The 20,590-nt window shown below is 49.8% G+C and overlaps 1 protein-coding gene across 2 annotated transcripts in view; it reads right to left on the bottom strand.

Annotated features, from left to right (window-relative positions):
• Nucleotides 1–20,590, bottom strand: part of ENG (endoglin) — a 33,863-nt gene that overhangs the window by 9,173 nt on the left and 4,100 nt on the right. The window contains exons 2-6 of one of the 2 annotated variants that reach the window (XM_080927087.1): nucleotides 14,023–14,174; nucleotides 11,203–11,283; nucleotides 3,263–3,403; nucleotides 1,200–1,365; nucleotides 400–565 (exon numbers count right to left, since the gene is read on the bottom strand). In XM_080927087.1, the coding sequence (XP_080783213.1) occupies nucleotides 400–565; nucleotides 1,200–1,365; nucleotides 3,263–3,403; nucleotides 11,203–11,283; nucleotides 14,023–14,174 (706 nt within the window). The remainder of the gene's footprint in view (nucleotides 1–399; nucleotides 566–1,199; nucleotides 1,366–3,262; nucleotides 3,404–11,202; nucleotides 11,284–14,022; nucleotides 14,175–20,590) is intronic. The other variant, XM_080927088.1, reaches the window with a different exon arrangement.

The raw sequence follows: 20,590 nt of genomic DNA, 5'->3' as shown, positions 1-20,590 counted from the left end.
AAGTTTATTCGCCCAGAGGCTGGGATCTGACTGGGTAGGACACTTGGAGACTAGGATCTGATTGGGTAATACACACAAGGGTAGGATCTGATTGGGTAATACACACAAAGCTAAAATCTGATTGGGTAATACACACAAGGATAGGATCTGATTGGGTAATACACACAAGGATAGGATCTGATTGGGTAATACACACAAGGGTAGGATCTGATTGGGTAATACACACAAAGCTAGAATCTGATTGGGTAATACACACAAGGATAGGATCTGACTGAGTAATACACACAAAGCTAGAATCTGATTGGGTAATACACACAAGGATAGGGTCTGATTGGGTAATACACACAAGGATAGGATCTGATTGGGGAGGGCCATGCCCCAAGAGGCCAGCACCCTTACCAGGCCTCAGAACCTGGTAGAATCTTCAGGATGTAGGCCTCCTTGTGGCCAGTCACACCTTCCAAACGGCAGCTTTGGACTGGGATCTGGGCTCGTGGCTGCCATTCAAGTGTAACGCCCATGTCCTTCTGAGTCTCTGGCAAGCACACAGAAGGTGCCTTTGGGTCTGTGGAGACAAACATATCAGAGGGTCCTACCCCATTTTCAGACAAGGCAGTGGTGGGGACATTCAGGATGGAGCCTAACGGGTGGAGGACGACTTAACCAGCTGAGTAGCCGGTCTTTCTTTCCTCAGTGTCAGCACAGGGTTAACATGACAAGCGAGCCCATGGCACGTGTCAGCACCCCACCCCTACCCTGTACACAGGCGGGTATCTTCCTTAATTATTTTCGGTACTATTTTTTGGAGACACAGTGTCTCACTGAGCCTGTCTCACAGATTTGGCTAGACTGGCCAAAAGGCAAGCTCCAGGAAAGCCTTGAACTTGTTACGTCGCAGACCTTGAATTCCTGATTCTGCCTCCAGAGTGCGGGGATTATCGTCTGTGCCACAATGCTCTAGGGCTCCAGGGTTTAACACTATGCAAGTCTTCTATCAACCGAGCCACACCCCTGGCCAAAAAAATCTGGCATTTCTCATCTGATACCTGATGCAGAGGCAGTCACTGGCTGCAAAGGGCACCATCCAGCCTTGTGTGGCTTTGGGCAAATCATGTGCCACCACAGGCTGGCAGTACCCAAGTTTGGAGTTTGCTCAGTCTCCTCTGCAACTGAATAGAAAAGCGACCGAGGGGGCTGACCTTGGCCCAGCTGGAGGGTGATGCTTTTGGGGTCATCTAGTGTCGCTATCGAGGTGATGGCGCCCTTGGTGGCTGCCCAGTCAAGGATCTGTTTCTTGGAAGTAAGAGGTGGTAGCGATGTGATGTTGGCTCTTGGCTGCTTTTGGAACAGGACCTGGCTCGAGTTCTGTGGAGACACAGAGTACCAAGTCACTTCCTACCATGACAGTCAGGGACCAATCTGGGGGGGTCCATTCAGTCCGCTGGCAGAAAAGAGGTCAGGACCTCAAACGACAAGACTCGAAAGCCAGTCAGCCCAGAGCCCCCAGGTACATCTTCTAGCATAGCATCTGCTCCATCTCCCTCCTGCATGTGACAGCTGTACAGAGACACGCATTTGTTTGTCCATCTGTCCCTGCGTTACTCTCACCACAAGGCACTCATTGAACCACATCCAATGGTATCAGTGCAGAAACTGTCTGCATCCCTCTGCACTCTGAGGGCACAGGCGGGAAATTTCCACATCTGTCCACACACAGCACTTATCACATGGCAGGCCCAGAGCCTTGCTCACTGGGGATCTGCTACGGCAGCTGCACCTTGGCACCTGCCACACAGCACACAGTAGATACTCCCAATGCATGGGGAGGGGAAAGTGAAAGGGGGAAGAGGGAAGGTATGGGAAATAGTGAATGAATAAGTGAACGAATGAAGATAGATGGGGTGCTGCCCACCCCAGGAGCTCACCATTCAGAAACTAGAGAGACATCATTAGTTGAAGTAAGAAGGTAGAGGGCATTATTTAATAAATAACAACAAAGAAAACAAACAAGGTTGGAGCCAGGTAGTCGTGGCTTGCGCTTTTAATCCCAGCCCCTGAGAGGCAGAGGCAGGTGGATCTCTGTGAGCTCGAGGCCAGCCTGGTCTACAGAGCGAGTTCTGGGACAGCCAGAGCTACACAGAGAAATCCTATCACGAAGAGCAAAAAGTAGACCTGGAAAGATGGCTCAGTGATTAAGAGCCCTGACTCTTTTACATGGTCCCAGGTTCAGTTCCCAGCACCCGTGTGGCGGTTCACAACCATCTGTGACTACAGTCCTAGGAACTGCAGTATTTTCCTGGCTTCCCTGGGCACAAGCACGCATCTGGTACGCGGACACACATGCAGCAAAACACCCATACACATAAAATTAGATTAAATTTAATTTTGAAAAGAAACAAAACCCAAGACCTCTGACTGGCTGGGGACAGGGAGTCTGGAGAGATAGGTCCCAAACCTCGCTGCCTCCCTTAGGATCCTTTGGGGTCTGTTGGGCTAAGAAAGGAAATGAAGAGGACTTCCTGAAGGAGGCGACCCAGAGGAAGCAGCCAGGGCTATTGACTCCAAGTTCCTTTGAGCTGAAGTAGCAGCAGCAGGAGGGCTGCAGGCTAGATGTAAAGGAAGACTGTATGACAGTCAGAGGGGATAGAATAGAGCACACTGCCTGCTCTGCAGGCTTTAACCTCAGTAAAACAGGGTTACGGCTGTGACTAAGGAACATGGCATTTATCAGTCTCCTGGCTTACAGCCCGACACTGAAGGCAGGCCTCTGGGCTCTGGGTGGTGATCTGCACACAGACCATTCAAGGTTGTCACTGTGAGTGTTGAACGCAAGTAAAACGATACAACCAGGCTAGGCTGCAGCCCTCCAGACAGAGCTTGCATTGCAAGTGTCATTCAGAACCCTGGCAGCTCCCCAGCCCTGGGAAGGAGGGAGGAAGGGATGGATGGAGAGGCACCATGGGAAGGTCTCCAGGCCCCCACTTCCCCTCTCAGTGATAAGGAGAAGGGCACTCTGGGAAGGGAAGCCAGGCCCTTGCAGTTGGACTTAGGAGGAGATTTTCCATGGTGTCACCACCACGCTGGTCTATGTGTTCATCTGGGAGAGGGTCTTCACCGCTCCTGCCCACCTCTGCCTCCTCTGGCATCTTCTGGTCCTGTCCCTGCCTGCCTCTGCTTTTATGGTGTGACGAGTTGCTTACGGAAAGGGACACCAGGCAGGGGCTTCCCACAGCCTGCCTGGAGTTAGGGGTCACACACTCACGTAGGCCAAGTGCAATGGAATTTCTGGGGCCTGGAGCTTCACCAAGACATTTTTGTTTGAAACAAGGACCAGGAACACCTCCCGAGTCTCAGCGCCATTTTGCTTCGATGCCTGAAGAGTCAGCTCCAGCTGTGACAGCGTCTGGGGAAGAGTCATGGACAGAGATTTATCAGTCAGGTTTCAGCCTGTGGGGCAGTGGAGCTTCATGTATGGTTGACGGTCATTCCACTGGCCCTCCTTAGCTTGACCTGCCCTCTCGCCAGTTACCTGTCTGCAAGTACCTATCCCCTCACATGCCTAGAAAACACAAGAGGGACTGGTTCAGCAAACACAACCGCTAAGCCTGAGGACCTGAGTTCAATCCCCAGGACCTACCTGGTGGAAGAAGAGGCCTGATTCCTAAAAGCTGTCCACTGAGCTCTGTACCGGCACTGTGACACATGCATACACACACACTCACTCACACACACACACACACACACACACACACACACACACACATGCCCAAACACAATAAGTAAGTACAAATTAAATGAAAAATAAGGAAGTTAAAAAGGAAAGAATGAATGAATGAATGAATGAATGAATAAACTTGGTCCCAACCAATCAAAAAAGAGGACAAAACTAAGACAGGTCTGTGCTTCACATAGCATTCAGGATTTCCAGATTCATCTTTCCTCCTCCACCTCTTCCGCATCATAGGGTCTTGCTTTGTGCCCAGGCTGGCCTCGAACTCTTTACTCTTCCTACCTAGCTGTCTCCCCAGTGCTGGAACGTGAGGCACACGCCATCACATCCACTCAGGATGAGTTCTATTGGGTGCCTGCTGTAACCTGGGCAGTAAGTATCTGAAGGTTACACTATACACTGAAGCAGAGAATTCTTGCTCACTGTCCTCTCTTCTCTGGTTGTCTCTGGGAGGCCACTCTGACACTGGCACACTTGAGGCGTTCACAAGTGTTCCTAGATCTGGGGATGCGGCTCAGTGGCAGATCACACAGGCATGCTCTGGTTCCACCCGAATTTACACACGAAATAACCCAAGAGGTAGGTACCCTTAAAGTTCTCACAAATGAGGAAACCGAGTCACAGAAGTGAGGTCACTTCTCCATGAATGAGCACACAGAAGGCGAGCGATGTCATACTCCTCTCAAGAAGACTAAGAAAAAAGAAAAGATGGGCCAGATCAAAATTAGTCTTCTGAGCCCACGAGATGGTGAGGGTAGGGGAATTAGCAAGAGACAAAGGCCCAGGTCGGTGCCTCAGAAGTCTTATGGTGTCTCTGAGAACAAAGACAAGTGGGAATCTTTCCAGACAAGGTCTCTGGCAGTTCCTGCCAGCAGCATGCAGCTGAGAACTGATTGCAGGCTCTCCTCTGTCAGAAAGCAGAGCTCCAGTTTAGCAGAGAGACATCAGTGGAAAGTTTTAGGGTCTGGCTTCTAATCATCTCCCTGTTGTTTCCCTGACTGATGTCACAGAGCCAGAGACAAGCGTTTCAGCCCCTGGAAAAATCTGCTCAGAAATATTTCCGCTGCTCTGTAAACGACCCTCTTAATCACTCTTTGTGTTTGAGGTTACTCTTTACAACGACAGAGGAAAAGAGAAAATGGTCTCACTTTGTTTTCCATGTGTGCTGAGTGGTTTTGTCTTTGTTTTAATTCTTTTAAAAATTAAAACTTTGATGTGTGTGTGTGTGTGTGTGTGTGTGTGTGTGTGTGTGTGTGTGGTCTGTGGATCATATGCATGCCTGGTCCCCATGGAGGCCAAAAGAGAGCATCCCCTGGAATTGGAGTTCTAGGCAGCCATGACCTGGGAACTAAGCCCAGTATACTTAACCACTAAGCCATCTCTCCAGCCCCTTTATTTTAATTCTTAGAGTGTGCTAGGTGTGTGTGTGTGTGTATGCATGGATGTGCTTGTGAGCACATGCTGAGGTCAGAGTTCAAGTCTAGATATGTTTCTCTGCCATTTTCCACTTTAGTTTCTGAGGCAGGGTTACTTCTCACTAAACCTGGCCCTTGCAGTTCTGGCTAGACTGGAGAGTCAGCTGTCTCCGACTCCCCAGGGCTGAGGTTGCAGGGAACACAGCCGTGCCTGTGCCCAGCTTTTAGGTGTGTGTGTGTGTGTGTGTGTGTATGTGTGTGTGTGTGTGTGTGTGTGTGTGTGTGTGTGTATCCAAACCTAGGTCCTTATGTTAGTGCAGCACTGAGGAATCGCCCCAGCTCTAGGCTGTTTTTTCTTGTTAGTTTTTTAAAATTACGTGTGTGTGCATGTGTGCACGTGAGAGGGTGGGGAGAGAACCCAAGTATGCACAGATACCTTTGGAAACTCAGTCCTCTCCTCCCACTCTGTGGGACTTAGGGCTCAAATTCGGGTGCTCGGGCTTGGTGGAAAGTGAGTGTGGCCACAGGGATTTGCCAGCTCCCAGGCTCAAGAATAAAAGTCACCCAAAGACAGCGTGGGTCCAGGACACACGAGCCAGTGGATGCTTGGGTGGAGCTCATAGCACTTGGCCAACCAGTAGCAGCAGATCCTTTTCTGTGCCCCTCTAACCCCGACTGCCACCATCTCAATCTATGCGCCTCTGGAAGGAAGACTTCAAGACACACGTATAGCAAATGGGTTCAATAGTTTGGCAGACTATACCAAGGGACATGTGCAGACAGGGAGATGATGTTATACTACCCAGGGAGGGCGCCCATGGGCTGCAGCAGCAGGACCTATGAGCAGAAGTAAAGTGCTTTGGACATGAACCCTGCAGCTACTTGACTATAGCTCCTATGCCTTGGTGCCTCCCTTTACTCATCTGTGAAATGGGAGCAGGAAAGAAAGGGCTGGAAGCCAAGATCAGGAGGGGCCCTGGATGGAGGAAGTGAAGAAAATGAATCAGAGGTCAGGAAACGGTCATGCTGTGGGGGACCACGGGTCAGGAGGCTGGAGCTTCAGGAAGCTTGGGACAAGTTTCAGCAACTCTTCGTGAATTAATAAAGCAAACCCGATACTCCGTTGTCATCAGGGACTCTGTACAGTGGAGGGGGGCTGAGAGAAACTGAGGCCCCAGAGTGAACAGTGTGAGACATGGGGGCAGGGGTTGAAAAGCAGAGCTCCCGGGGGCTCTGTGCTCTCAGACCTAGTGGATGACTACCAGTTACCAGAAACACTCAGCCAGGGTTTCTACAGTAAACACTTCCGTTCCCCTCCGCCCTGACTCACCATGCCAGCCATTTGCACGCATGCTGATTTCCTTCTTTTCGTCTCCTGAGATGTAAAGGAAGGGTCTGCCTGTCCACAGTCTGGGTTGCCCATCTTTAGGATGGGATCCTGGGCATCTGGAGGCCCAGCAAGGATGACGTATGTGCCAGTTCCTTGTTCCCCGGGCCTGCCAGCATGGGCCTGCCCGATTCTCTCCCCGAGTGGGTGGGTGGGAGACCAGTTGCTATTTTTGTACCAGCTGTCCCTCAGATGCCATTGTTATCCCAGTGGTTGGTGTCGGGAAAGGGGGATTTCTGTGAAGAGGCCCTGAGTATTAGTAGCCACTTATAGAAAGCCGTTTCCAGCAATTCTTCTAGGAGTGGAGCCGTGGGTCTGCCTGTAGCCCCCACCCTCCCAGGGCCAGCCCAGAGGAGGCCCAGGTCTGCCTATGCAGACTGTGACCGTGCACGCAGGAAGAGTGGAGTGGGGGTGAAGAGTTCAGAGCCAGACAGACCTGAATTAAACATGCCTCTGTAACTCTGGATGGTTAGTTTTCCTCTCTGGGCCTCTGTTCCCTAACCTAGAGCAGGGGCCAGACAATCTACCTGTTCACAGACATGTGGAGATGCAGCCATCCACACTCATAGCTGGATGCACTATGCCCAGCTTGGGCCCTCTGGGTCTACCAGTAGACTCTACTAATACAGGTGGGATTCTCTATTTTAAGATATGGGGCCTTGTCCTGCACTCAAGTGATTCTCCTGCCTCAACTTCCCAAGGAACTGGAAAGCAGGAATGTGGCTGTAATTGGCCCCAATTTATCCTCATCACCACCACCATCATCATCACCACCATCACTATCATCAACTATTAAGGTTTTTGAGACTGGGTTTCTCCAAATAGCCCTAAAGAGATGCACCACTTCCTCATTGACAGGATCTCATTGAGTACAGGTCTGGCCTCAAGCTTAATTCTTCAGTCTTTGGGGTCACAGATAGTTTTCACTTGGTTTGTGTGTGTGTGTGTGTGTGTGTAGGTGACAGAATAGGGAGTCAGATCCCCAGGAGTTAGGTCCCCGGCTCACAGCCACCTAACATGGGTGCTAAGAATCAAACTGGAATACTTACAAAAGTAGGCAGTGCTCCTGAGGGCTGAGTCTCCAGCCCTCGTCTGACCTTTTGTTTTCTTTCTTTTCTGAAACATGGTCTCACTGCGTAACTATGGCTGGCCTGGAACTCACTATGTAGAATTGGCTGGCCTTGAGTGTCTGCTTCCCAATTGCTGGAACTGAAGATGCGTGCCACCGTGTTCAGTCTGAAAACGCTTTAAATGTTTAAATATCCTTAAACACACTGTGTTGAGCTGCATACAGTGCCACATACATGCCTGTGAGCCTGGAACTCGGACGACACAGTGACCCCTGCAAGTTTAATGACACAGACTAACAGACTGGATAAATAAGAATTAGCTATACGCTGTCTCTGAGAAGCAGACTTAGCCAACAAAGATACCCAGAAACTTCACATCCAAGCACAGAAAACAAATTGCTAAGCAAACGGGAGTTCATTGTTATGGCAGACAAAGTCAACTTCAAACCAAAACTAGCTAAAAGAGATAAAAAGGGACTTGACTTTTTGTTGTTGCTGTCTTTGTTTGCCTGTTTATTTTTGAGATAGGGTCTAAATATATAGCTGTTTGTCCTGGAACTGACTATGGAGACCAGGCTGGACTTGTACTCAGAGATCTGCCTGCCTCTGCCTCCTGAGTGCTGTGGGGCCACTATGCCAGGCTGGGACAAGAAACGATTCAAGAAGATGTAACAACTGTAAACTGCTATGCACCCAACAACTCTCCAAGTATATAAAACAAACACTCCAAGACACAAAGACCAACCAGGTCCTGATGTAATAGCACCAGGAGACTTTAATCCTTCACTCTCCTACTCTGTAGATCTTCCAAACTAAAAGCTAGCAAAGAAACTCCGGAGCCAAAAACAGTATGGATGAACTGGACTGAATGGATATGAAGCATTCCACCCATTGGTTAGGGAACACGTCTTCCTTGTCCTCAGTATTGATTCTCAGAAACAAGTCAAGACTCAACAAATACGAGGGGGGGAGTGAGGGAGAGGGGAAGGGGGAAAGGGAGAGAGAGATTGACAGAGACAGACAGAGAGACAGAAAGAGAGATAGACAGAGACAGACAGAGAGACGGACATAGACAGACACACATACACATAGACAGAGAGAAACAGTGTGCTTTCTAACTGTTGCACTAAACTAGAAGCCAACAAGAAGAGAAACTGTGGAAACAATTTACTTGTAAGATAATTATAAGCGGGGTGTTGCGTCGTCCTGTAAAGGTCTTGGGCTTGTTCTGTTTTGCAAGGTTATTGGTATTTCTTTTCTTGTTTCCACATAAGGTTTAGGGCTTGCTGAGTTGCGGGATCGGGCCTTGTGGTTTCTTTCCCAGGCCAGGCTTCTCCCTGCAAAGTATTCCACTGAGGACTCCCTGCAGAGCTGCTTACATCTCACGACCTACCTTCATTCGTGTCTGTCCCTACATACCTTTATTTCTCCATCAATTTTTGTGGACAATTTTGCTGGCATAGTGTTCTTGATTCACAGCCATTTGCTTTCAGGACTTACAAAAATTTCATCCCATTTCCTTCTGGCTTTACGTCCCACCCCCCATTATTTTGCATCTACTACGGACCTATCTGTCTATATGTCCATCTATCCAGTAAATGTGTACTCTCAGGGTGACTCGGTGCTGAAGCTAGGGAGAGAGTCCCTGCCTAGCCACCTCACCGAGCTACACTGATTCCCTACCCTGCTCATCACCTTCAAGGCATGGGACAAGGACACAAAGGCAACTCCAGTCCCGGGACCCTTGGTCTCTTCAGCCTGCTTCTGATAGCAAAGTAAGCGTGCTCATGTGTCCAGATGGGAGAAACCCATCCCAGAATCCCACAGAACCAACCCCGCTATTCTTCAGGTACAGAAAACTCCTACCAGCCCAGCAAGGTCCTTTTATGGAGGCTACAATAAGAGCCACTCCCCTGCGGCCTGCAGAATAGGCTTAGAAACAACTGAGCAAGACACTCAGGGGGTTCTGGGTACCCTGAGCAGGCTCTGTGGTGGAAGACAGCGATTTCAGGTATGTTCCTTCAGCATGGAAGGTTTCCCACTATGGAGCAGAGGTGCCACTGGAAATGGATGAAGAGAGGCTGTTCATTGTGGTACTACCTCTGAAGGCTTCCCTGCCTTCCCAGTCCCTCACAGTCTTCCATGACAGCCTGGGGGAGACTGTGGAGGTCTGTCTGGCTCACTTCTGCCTCAGCAGCACTGCCTGCCCCCTCTGGCTAGGCATGAGTCAGAGCCTTGTTGGCTCCTATCTTGAGGAAGGAGCTCCCTGAGTTTGCCCAGGAGGGGTGGGGGAAACAAATCAGCAGCCAACCAAGCTGCCTAGGTCTGGGACAGCAGACCAGTACACTCAGCCTGAAGGGAGTCTCTGAGGCACCAGGCCTGTTCCTGTCTTGAAGGTCAGGATGTGACCCTAGGCCCCTCCCGGAATCCAGGCTCCGGCCTGTCCTTTGGGGACCCAGTGAGATAACCCCTGCCCAGCAGCCCCTGGTTTGTCTACAGACTTCCTCAACACACACACACACACACACACACACACACATACACACACACACACACACACACACAGTGTCTGTCTGTCTGTCTGCCTCTGTCTGGGGTTCTTGGCTGCCACTGCTCACCTACCACTCACACACAGGAAATCTGAGGGTTCTAAAGTCATGTGGGGATGGACGGGAAACCCATCTTTTTGTGCCAGGGACTGACAAAGGAGGCCAAAGGTCAGGGGAGGCAGTGACATCCGCACGAGGCCTGTTCACCCATGCATGTGGTCTTTAAGCCTTTGCACGTGCCACGCTACCTTGAACTTAAAAACAATCATTCTTAATTATGTGTATGTGTCTGTATGTGGGTGCCCATAGAGGCCAGAAGAGGGTGTTGGGGACCTCTGGGAGCTGGAGTTACAGGCCGTTGTGGGCTGCCTGATGTGGTTGGGAACAGAGCTTGGGTTTTCTGAAAGGGCAGCAAGTGCTCTTCACTGCTGAGCCATCAATCTAGCCAGACCTGGAACTTCTTTCTAATGCTCCTGCAGCTGCCTCTCAGGCACCGAGCTCCTCCTCGTTTCTGAGATGTTGGAGATCACACCCACAGCGTCATAGCGGACAAGCACCCTAAGAACCAAGCTCCATGTGCAGCCCTATCTCCCTGTCATCCACAGGCCCTCACCCTCCCAACATGGCTATCTCCATCACTCATCCAGTCCTATGGCCTCTTGGCCTGTGAGTGGTTCAGCTTCACTTTCGATCTCTACCCTTGACCACAGCAAGCACCCGGGTAGAGTTGGTGGTGTGGGACTGTGGCATGGATCTCATTCTTGGAGACTATCAGGAAGGAAAGTAAGTGCTAGGCAGGTCATGGGCTCCTTGGTGATCACAGCACCAGGACTAAACAGGACCACAGACAGGCAGGCCAGGAACTCCACATGAGCCAGCCTCTGTTAACCTGCCTGAAAATGGGTCTTCAGCGTTGCCTCTTGTTCTCCATAGGGGTCCAACTAGTGTGAGGTTTTAAAGAGTAATCTAAATGGAAGATGGATCATGCCCAAGTATTTACGGATGAGAAATGGAGTCCAGAAAGAAACAAAGTAGCAATGACCAGACTTACAGCCACCAAGCCGGAGCCTCCTCTCTGGGCAGGTTCTGGGTTCAGTGTTTCCCCTGCCTTATCCTGGAGTCTCACAGTAACCTGAGAAGTAGGAACGATTATCATTGTCTCCATGTTTCCCATGGGAAGACCAAGGTTCAGACATCTTTGCCAACAAGGCGAGGTGGCTATGAGATTAGCTGAAGTTCACATGAGGACTAACTGACTCCAGGATCTGCCTTCTTCTTTCTCAGTTTTTTGTTTTTTTTTGTTTTTTTTTTTTTGCCAGGATGACCTAAAATTTGTAGTTTTACAAGCTATCCTCCTGCCTCAGCCTCCAGAGTAATTAGGATTTCAGTCTTATACTGCAGTGACCAAAAGCTGTGCTCCTGAGCACTGTATCACCGTCACATTTGAATGTATTCATTATGCAAATATGCACTCATTTGTGGAATACATTATTTGGAATAGGACAAGCCCTGGACCCAAGTCCACAGTTTCATAATTCTTGGGTAAGTCTCTGAACCCAAGAAAAATATGAGGGGTGCACTTTCAGCAGACTATGCACTATGCCGAGCGCAAGCCAATGACAGATCCAGGACTGAACCCTGGGTCTCCAGGGCCCCAGCTCTCTCCACCACCCCTTCAAGATGCGTAGCCTTCTGGGTTCTAGGACTGGAAGCTTGGGTTAGAAGTCTCAAGGTCATCTGGGAAGTAAGATGGCTGCACTTCGCACACCTTTAATCCCAGCACTTGGGAGGCAGAGGCAGATAGATCTCTATGAGTTCCAGGCCAGCCAGGGCTACACAGAGAAACCCTGCCTCAAAAACACCAAATACGTATAAATAAGTCACATGAGCTATAGAGTTCTCTGGAAGGGGAGAGGGCTACAGGGAAATTCTGTTGTCACAAACTTGGGAATCCTTAGACTATGCCATGAGCTACTATGGCACCCCACCCAACACAGCCCTAAAAAAAAATCCTTCAATGGTCGTCACTGCTCACAGATTAAAAACCATGCTCCCAATAACGCTGCTGTCTCCCAGTTCTCAAGGTCCTGGTAAAATCTGACGAGCAGGAGCAGCTCCCTCCCCTCTGCTTCCACCCTCTCCCCTGCTGGGCCCACTGTCTACCACACTTGGAGTTCCAGCTCTGTGTTGTCACCTCCTCCAGGAAGCCCCACCTGCCTGAGCATTTAGCAGCTTAAATACCCCACCTGGACCCTCTGCCAGTACACCAGCCTTTGTGTCCTTGCTGGAGCAGTCTACACACCTGTGTCCCAGAGACCTGGCTATCTGATCGGGGCCTTCCTCTGCCTGGCTCTGCTGTCAGGAGAGCCCAATCACCCAGAAGAAGGGCAAGGCCCTAAACCTCAAAATGGACAAAATGAACTTACAGGAAAAGCTCTTAGTTTTCCATACCATTACCGACTTGAAAAACGATTGCAATGTTTATGAAAGCCACATAAAATGTATTTGGTGCTATCTCTACCTTTGGGGATTATCAAAGCCCACAGTTCTTGCGGCAAGCAGGGCCCCCCTGATATTGGTGGTCTGGGCACCTTCTTATCACTGCACAAAGTGCAAAGCAACTCAACAGTTTTCGGGGCAGGTTGGCTACAAATTCATCCCATGCTCCTAATTCATGCTTGTGACCTTAGTCCACATCAGTTAGGTGTGGGCTGAAGCCCAGGCAGGCCAATGAAGCTGAACTTGGCTCTGAGGTCCCTAGGATTCTGGTGTGCTCTCTGGCTTTCAGTTCATGTTTTATTTCTCAAGGCTGGACTCGGTTTCCTCCTTCAAGAAATGAAAATAATAACAACCCCCAATGAGAGCCCCATGTCTGTACATTCACGGCTAGGGAAGTGGCTCAGTTGATAGAGTGTTTGTCTAGCAGGCATGAGACCCTGACCCTGAAGCCCAGGGTCATGTAAGTCAGATGTGGTACATGTGCCCATAATCCCAGCACTTTGGACATGGAGACAGGAGGATCAGAGTCATTTTCAACTATATAGCAAAACTGAGGCCAGCCTGGGCTGCATGAACCCTAATTCAAAAAAAAAATCAACCAAACAAAGCTGGCTCACCCAGCATGCAGGAAGCATTTGACAAATGTGCTATTACTGTTTGTGAGGGGCACATCTAGACAAGCTAGAGGCAGGCTGTTGGAGCTCAGACTTGAGGCTGGCTTGCTGGGTTTGGATCTCAGAGAGGAGGCCTGGTGGAGTCACATGTGTTTGAGGTGAGGGAGACTGGAACTCAACCCTTTCTCCGAAGCCCAGCTAAGAGTGGAGCTGTGGCCTCTGAAAAGCCATCAGTGCCCCATCACTAGCTGTGTCTAGGCACAAGCTCCCCTAGTTCACACTGAGACATTTGCCTAGCTCTTTTCTATCTGGGTCCTTTATATATGTATGTATGTATGTATACACATATATATATGCCAAGCATGGTGGCCCAAGCCTTTAATCCCAGCACTCTGGAGGCAGAAGCAGGTGAATCTTTGTGAGTTCAAGGATAGCGTACCCTCACGTGTATCAGGAGTGAGAAAACAACTTGAGGACATTGTTCTTTCTTCTCTTATGTAGGTTCAGAGAATTGAACTCAGGTTATCATGCTTGGTAGCAAGTACCCTCACCGGCGAGCCACTTCACCTGCCCCCCAGCGGGCTCTAATGTTGCTTTCCAGAGGATCATCCCTTCTACCAAAAGGACCCTTCTTATGGGTCCTCCCAGACCTGTCCCATCGGTCTCATGGGAGACTCTAGTAAAGCCACAAGAAGGCACCCTTCACCCCACTCCTCTGATTCCTATGGGATCCCGCCAAACATGCCTAAGGTACTCACATGGGGAAAATCCAGGAAGAGAACATGGACTTCACGCACAGCACTGGCAACCTGAGCTACACAACCTTCAGAGACCTGGCTAGTGGTATATGTCACCTCACCCCTTGTGACGTCCACAGGCTGTAGATCACAACTGACTCCTTCTGCAAGACCTGTTGGGAGAGCAGAGCGGGAAGGCGGGTTAGGTGGGAAGAGGATGGGTAAGGAGCTTTGTCTAACATGGGCAAGGCACTCCCCAGCACTAGGAGGAAACGGTATTAATTATATTCTTATTCTCTTTTAAAACCATTGTGGTTGTTGTTATTTGGAGACAGAGTTTGTGGTAGCCCAGGCTGGCTTCAAGTTTGTTATTGTAGGTCGGTCTTGACCCTCTGACCTTCCAGCCTCTGCTTCCCAGATGCTGGGATTCACAGGTGTGCACCATCAGGGCCTGGGTACAATCCACTTCCTGAACATTTCCTAGGTACTAGGTACGAGCTGAGCTCAAGGTGTCCTGACGTTTTCATAGCTACCCCACATGCTAGAAATCATTTTATGCTTTCCACAGATGGGGAAACTGAGGCTCAACCTGAGAAAGTCTCTCCTAGGGTCATAGTGTTACTAGGTATAATGTTGGAAGATAAGAGTCAGGGTACTAATAAGTCTGAATCTCAGATAAAAGTGAATCACTTTTCAAGGTATAATTTTAAACACATAATTATATATTTACATTACAAAATCAGTTTGCCTGAAACTAAATTTAACTATTTTTTTTTGCAGAAGTATTGTTTGATTTTTTTTTTTTTTTAAGACAAGGTCTTACTGTGTAGTACCAGCTAGCCTAGAACTCATTCTGTAGACCAGGCTGTCCTTGAACTCACAGAAATGACCTGTCTCTGCCTCCCCAGTGCTGGAATTAAAGGCAGGTGCCACCGTGCCCAGCTATCTGCTAGTGGCAGGGTGACCCAAGGGGCAGGGCCAATGGTGGACCCCAAGTCTTAAGGCCAGTTCAATCCAAAGGAAGTGTGTGGGGGGAGTGGAGGTTGAGTTAAGAAAACAGTTTTCCCTTCAGTCCTCAAGGTGTCCATTCCTAAGGCTGTTTCTGAGGAGAGAATTTCCTGCCTCAGGAGGAGCAGCCCAGGTTGAAGGCAGTGATGTGGAACAGGCCTCACAGCCTGCTGCAGGGCGGCCCGGAAACACCGGTCCCAAGGGAAAGGAATGGAATTTCACCCTGACCCAGCAGAGGAGGAAGAGGAAATGAGGTCCCTACACCTCGTCCTAAGGAATGTGCTGAGAGGAAGGGGGGCTGTGGAGGAGGGACAGAGAGGGGAGGCTGTTTGGAAGTTTATGTCTCCATCTTGTCGTGTTCACTTCCTGTTTTCTTGGAGATCAAAGATGGGTGAGGAGGGCCAGGCTTCACGTCCAGCTGACGCCAGTGCTGAGGATGGGGGGCAGGCCAGCTCTTCCTGAACCCCAGGCGCCTGTGGCCTGTCCAGCCTTCTCCCCCACCTTTGTAGCTTAGCTTGTTGGGCCCAAGGCCACTGAGGTCAGAGAAGGAGGTAAGATGGCTGTCTCACACCCTGCCAACAGCCTCCCTCAGGTATCCCCATCTTGGGAGGAGAATAGGAGCAGGCATCTGCTGCTGCTGTAAGAGCCCCAACCTTAGCAGCCATTACTCTAGTCCCATTAGCAACATGCTAGAGACATCCCTGTGTTTGGGCAAGATGATATTCTGGTTCAAAGTAAGTTCTGGGGAGCCAGGTCCAGCATCTAATTCTGACCAGCTGTGTGTGGTTTGGGGGACTGATTTCAACACTTGGGGCTTTAGTTTCCTGGTCTGTACAAAAGCAATAGGAAGAGAAAAGCACATGGCCCTGCAGGTTGTTGGGAAGCCTTTGTGAGTCAGGGCGTGTGGTGTTTTTCTGTAGTTTTCTCTGCATTTAAGGGCTGGGTTGAAGCTGATGACAGGGCAGGTCCTGAGGTTCCCCTCGCCCCAAAAGACTGAAGGGTTGGTACCATCTCCTGTAGTCAGTTTCCCTTCCCATCCATTCCTGCTTCTACCCAGGAGAGGCTGCAGCCTCAAGAAACAGCATACTTAAGTGAAGGGCCATACATACATATGGCTGCCCTCTGGGTCTCCAACTGCTCTCCCTGCATGACCCATCTGGCCTACAGATCTTCGGACTTTCCCTGCCCCCTCCCCAGACTTCCAGGAACCCCAGTTCCTCTGGCATTGCCGGGCTGCCTGGGGCCGCCTCCTCCACGCCGTCAGCCAGCGCCAGCAGGAGAGGCCACAGGCCTGGCCATTATGTAATGATCAGATAACAGGCCAGGCTGGGAGATCAGATAAGAGGCCCATTTATTTTGGGGCCTTTTCGAATACTGGTTGCCCCCACCCCACAGACGAGAATGGGGAGACAGGAGGGAGTGTGACGCCTGAGCCTGTCTCCAGCAGCCCAAGGCGGGCCGGCCAGCTGAAAACAATCCCCTGGCACCAAGGGAACTGTCGGGGCCTCCCGGGAACTGTTGGAGGAGGCGCCGCTGGGGACCTAGAAGTCACCCTTGGAGAACTGGGTGACCCTGACCTCCTGAGGAAGAGTCTAGACCATCCTCCCAACCCTCCTCCTCCTCCTTCACCTACAAGCTTAAGCCTTACACAGCCAGCCCCCAGTCCACCCCAAAGAGCTCCTGGAGGTCATCAAACCAAGTTGCTCTGGGACCCAACAGCCTGGTCCTAAAGGCCTCACTCTTTTTATTGGTGGGTACAGTAACCACACAGAAGGTCCTTGTACAAGTAAATTCCCTGGATCCTTAAGGCAGCCCTTGGAGGGGAGTGGGTGGTTCTTATGCCCAGTTCCCACGTAGTTAGGGAGGCTAAATTCCCCCAGGCGATTCAGAATCTCAGCCACAGGTGCTGGCCTTGAAATCTGAGGGTCTATATCTAGTCCCCCAACACGTGCCATGTGTGACTGTAAGCCAGTTCTGACGCTCACTTGGTCCCTGTGGGTGCTGTGCATCTGTGACACAGAGAAGGGTTCTTTATGACAAAAGCCTTCTTCAGTCACCTCGTCACACACACTCGGGAACCCTCAACTCTTTCCAGAGTGCAATCACAACCTCATAGATGTCCCATCTCCCCGCCAGGCCACCAGCTAGACACAGCTCCCCTCTTGTAGGTCTTTCCCAGAGTTTCCCAACAGCCACTGAGTCAACTTCACAAGGTTCTGTCTAAAGTGAGGTCAAAGGGCAGGACGGAGAGGTTGACAAATTCCACAAATTCCCACTAATTGTGCTGCCTGGCAGGCTCTTTCTCATGCCTCTTAATCATGGGAGGTGAAAACCCCATGTCACCCTCAGGGAGTTGGTTATACAGTGCTAAACAACAGAGATGGCTCAGAAACTACTGTCAATGATGTCCTTCCAGTCAGAGGTGAACATTTCCTCCAAACGCACCTTGCCTGCCTTTGACCCTTCTCATGCCAACGGCCGCCCTCTAAGATGTATTTACTTTTATGTGTGTACCTGCATGTGTGTGCCACGTGCAGGCAGTGCCCCGCAGAGGGCAGAAGAGGGCGTCAGAACCTCTGGAACTGGAGCTACGGACAGTTGTAAGCTGCCGTGTGGGTGCTGGGAACCAAATCTGGGTCCTCTACAAGAACGGCAAGTGCTGGCTACTGCGGAGTCATCTGTCTAGACCCCAGTGACTGTGCTTTATTGACTGACTGCCTGACTAACTTTTCTCAAAACTACTGTTGCGTTCTTGAAATAGGTGCCTCCTAGCCTTGGTGTGGCGGAGGCAGCGCACATCTTTAATCCCAGCACTTGGGAGGCAAAGGCAGGTGGATCTCTATGAGATCAAGGCCAGCCTGGTCTACAGAGTGAGTTCTAGGACAGCCAGGGCTGCACAGAGAAACCCTATCTCAAAAAAGAAAGAAAAAACCCACCCCAAACAACAAACAACAAAACAAAAACAAAAGGGGGGGAGAGAGAGAGAGAGAGAGAGAGAGAGAGAGATCGATCCTTGAGTGTTGGGACCTGATTTTTTAGGCACACTGTCTCAGGCAGTATTTTCCTGTCTTTGTCTGTTTTGATGGTTTGGGTGGTGTTGTTTCTCATTTGTATGTGGGTGTAAGTGTGTGAGGGTGTTCATGTGCGCGTGCATGTGTGCAAATTAAACCCAGGTTCCTCAGCACCATAGCCCTTATTGATTGAGATAAGGTCTTTCATTAGACTGGAGCACACTGGGTAGACTATGTTGATAGCCAGTGAGCCCCAACAATCCTCCCAGCTCCCCTCATTAGCATGTGGGGCACTCTACCCAGCACCACTCCAAGTTGTTTTAGTAGTAGTAGTAGTAGTAGTAGTAGTAGTAGTAGTAGTAGTAGTAGTAGTAGTAGTAGCAGCAGCAGCAGTAGTAGTAGTATTACTATTATTATTATTGTATGGGTCTGGACATTGAATGCAGGTCTTCAATGTTTGCATAGCAAATGCTGTGTTTTTGGTTTTTGTTTTTCTTTTTTATGACAGGGTCTTAGCCAGAGAGTGGTGGTGTAGCACACCTTTAATCCTAGCGCTCAGGCAGATGGATCCCTGAGTTCAAGGCCAGCCTGGTCTCCAGAGTGAGTTCTAGGACAGCCATGGCTACTCAGAGAAATCCTGTCTCGAAAAATCAGAAAAGAGAAAGGGTCTCACTCTGCAGCTTGGGCTGACCGACTGACCGACTGACCTCACAGACAGTCTCATGAAGATCTCACCTGCTATCTCCTCATCCTGAGTGATGGCGTTAGAGGTGTGTGCCGCTATGCCTGGCCTGTGTTCATGTTGTTTTTCCACATGCATTTATTTTTCTCTGTATGACTCTTTTGTATTCATGCATGTGTGTATACATGCATGCGTGTATACATGCATGCACGTGTGTATGTATGCATGTATCTATTTGTACATATATGTATATGTATCTAAGTACATAGATATGTATTATGCATGTATATATGTATGTGCACCATAACTATGTGCTCTCAGAAGTCAGAAGAGGGGGTCAGATCTCCTGCAGCTGGAGTTACAGATGATTATGAGGCACCATGTGGATTCTGGGAACAGAGACTGAGTCCTCTGCAAAAAACAAGTATTTTTAACCACTGAGCCATCTCTCTAACCTCTGGTTTTCTTTTTAAGATTAACTTTGTGTGTGTGTGTGTGTGTGTGTGTGTGTGCGCGTGCGCGCACGCACATGTGTGCACATTTGTGTATACAGGTGCCTGCACTGGATCCCCTAGAGCTGGAGTTAAAGGCAATTATGAGCTATGTGATATGGATTCCAGGAACCCAACCCCATGTCCTCCACATACTCTTAACCCGAGTCAGCCCTCCCATCCCGGGTTGTTTTGTGAGACAGGATTCTCTATATAGCCCAGGCTGCCCTGAAATTGACTATGGATCTGAAGCATTATCTAGAATTCTTTACTCTCTTGCCTCAGTCTCCCAAGTGTGCCCACACTTGGCTGCAGCTGTTCAGCTTCTTCTAAGTGACTGCATTCCCAGAGGCTAGCACATGGTTTGCCGTGTCCCTGTCATTTGTCTGGGCTGGGGTGGGCCAGAACACAGTTTGTGCAGTAAATGTTAAGGCTTATTTGAACTTGCTGTCTAATCCTCCTACTGTTTGGGACTCAGTTTCCCTCTGGGGTCTGAGAGATGTCCTGAGGTCCTATCTGAGATACAGGCAAGAAAGCAGGACACTGAGACTAGAGTAGCATCCCAGGGTCCCATCTAAGAGGACAGGCCATGGCAGGGCTGGGACGGAGGGTTAAGTCTCTGAGCTATGAGATATGGATTCTGGGAACCCAACCCCATGTCCCCCAGGAGATCAAACTGCAGGAAGATGCTTATCCTTTCCCTTAGGTAGCTCATGGAAACCGCTGGTCCAAGGTTCAGGGCCCGGGCTATTTACTCTAATTTGTGTTACTTAGCAACTTCTCTTATCCTTAGACTCAAGTCTCCTCATGAGGAGGTTACAGCCTAGACCAGAGTTGGTGCTGGTATACAACAGGTGCCCCATTAACGTCAGCTGGGATACCCATCAGTCCACTCATGCACCGGTGTTAAAACTAATTTACTCTGGAACAAGCAACTCTCTCTCTATTTGCAGGACTGCCGTTCCAAAGTCTGGTCTGAAGGCAGAGGTAGAACCCAGAACCGGCAGAACCGGGCCCCCAGCTTTCTGAGTCTCCCTGCCTAGCCACCAAAGTGCCCAGAGAGGAGCTGGGTTAGGAGCAGACAGGCTGGGGTGGAAATCAGGATCTGTCCCTGAGAACTGCCAGACCTGCCTGAAGACCCCAGGGCACATGGAGCCACTCTGTCCTCCAAGGTCCCAGCACTGGCCCACGTGTGACACAGAGCAAGTCCTTTGTCCCTCTGTCTTTGTCTGAGGTGAGAAAGTCTTTTTTTCTTTTACTATTTTTTTTCTGGGAAAACTGTTTCTTTTACCTATTTAAGATTTATTTTATTATTAATGTGTATGTGTGTGTCCCTTCATGAGCTTATATGTACTACACGGATGTGTTCATGTGGCTGTGGTGGCCAGGAGACGTGG

This window comes from Micromys minutus (genome assembly GCF_963924665.1).
Source record: "Micromys minutus genome assembly, chromosome: 13".
Classification (NCBI taxonomy): Eukaryota; Metazoa; Chordata; class Mammalia; order Rodentia; family Muridae; genus Micromys; species Micromys minutus.
Note: the sequence above shows the minus strand (reverse complement) of the source record. Positions and strands in the feature narration are given on the sequence as shown.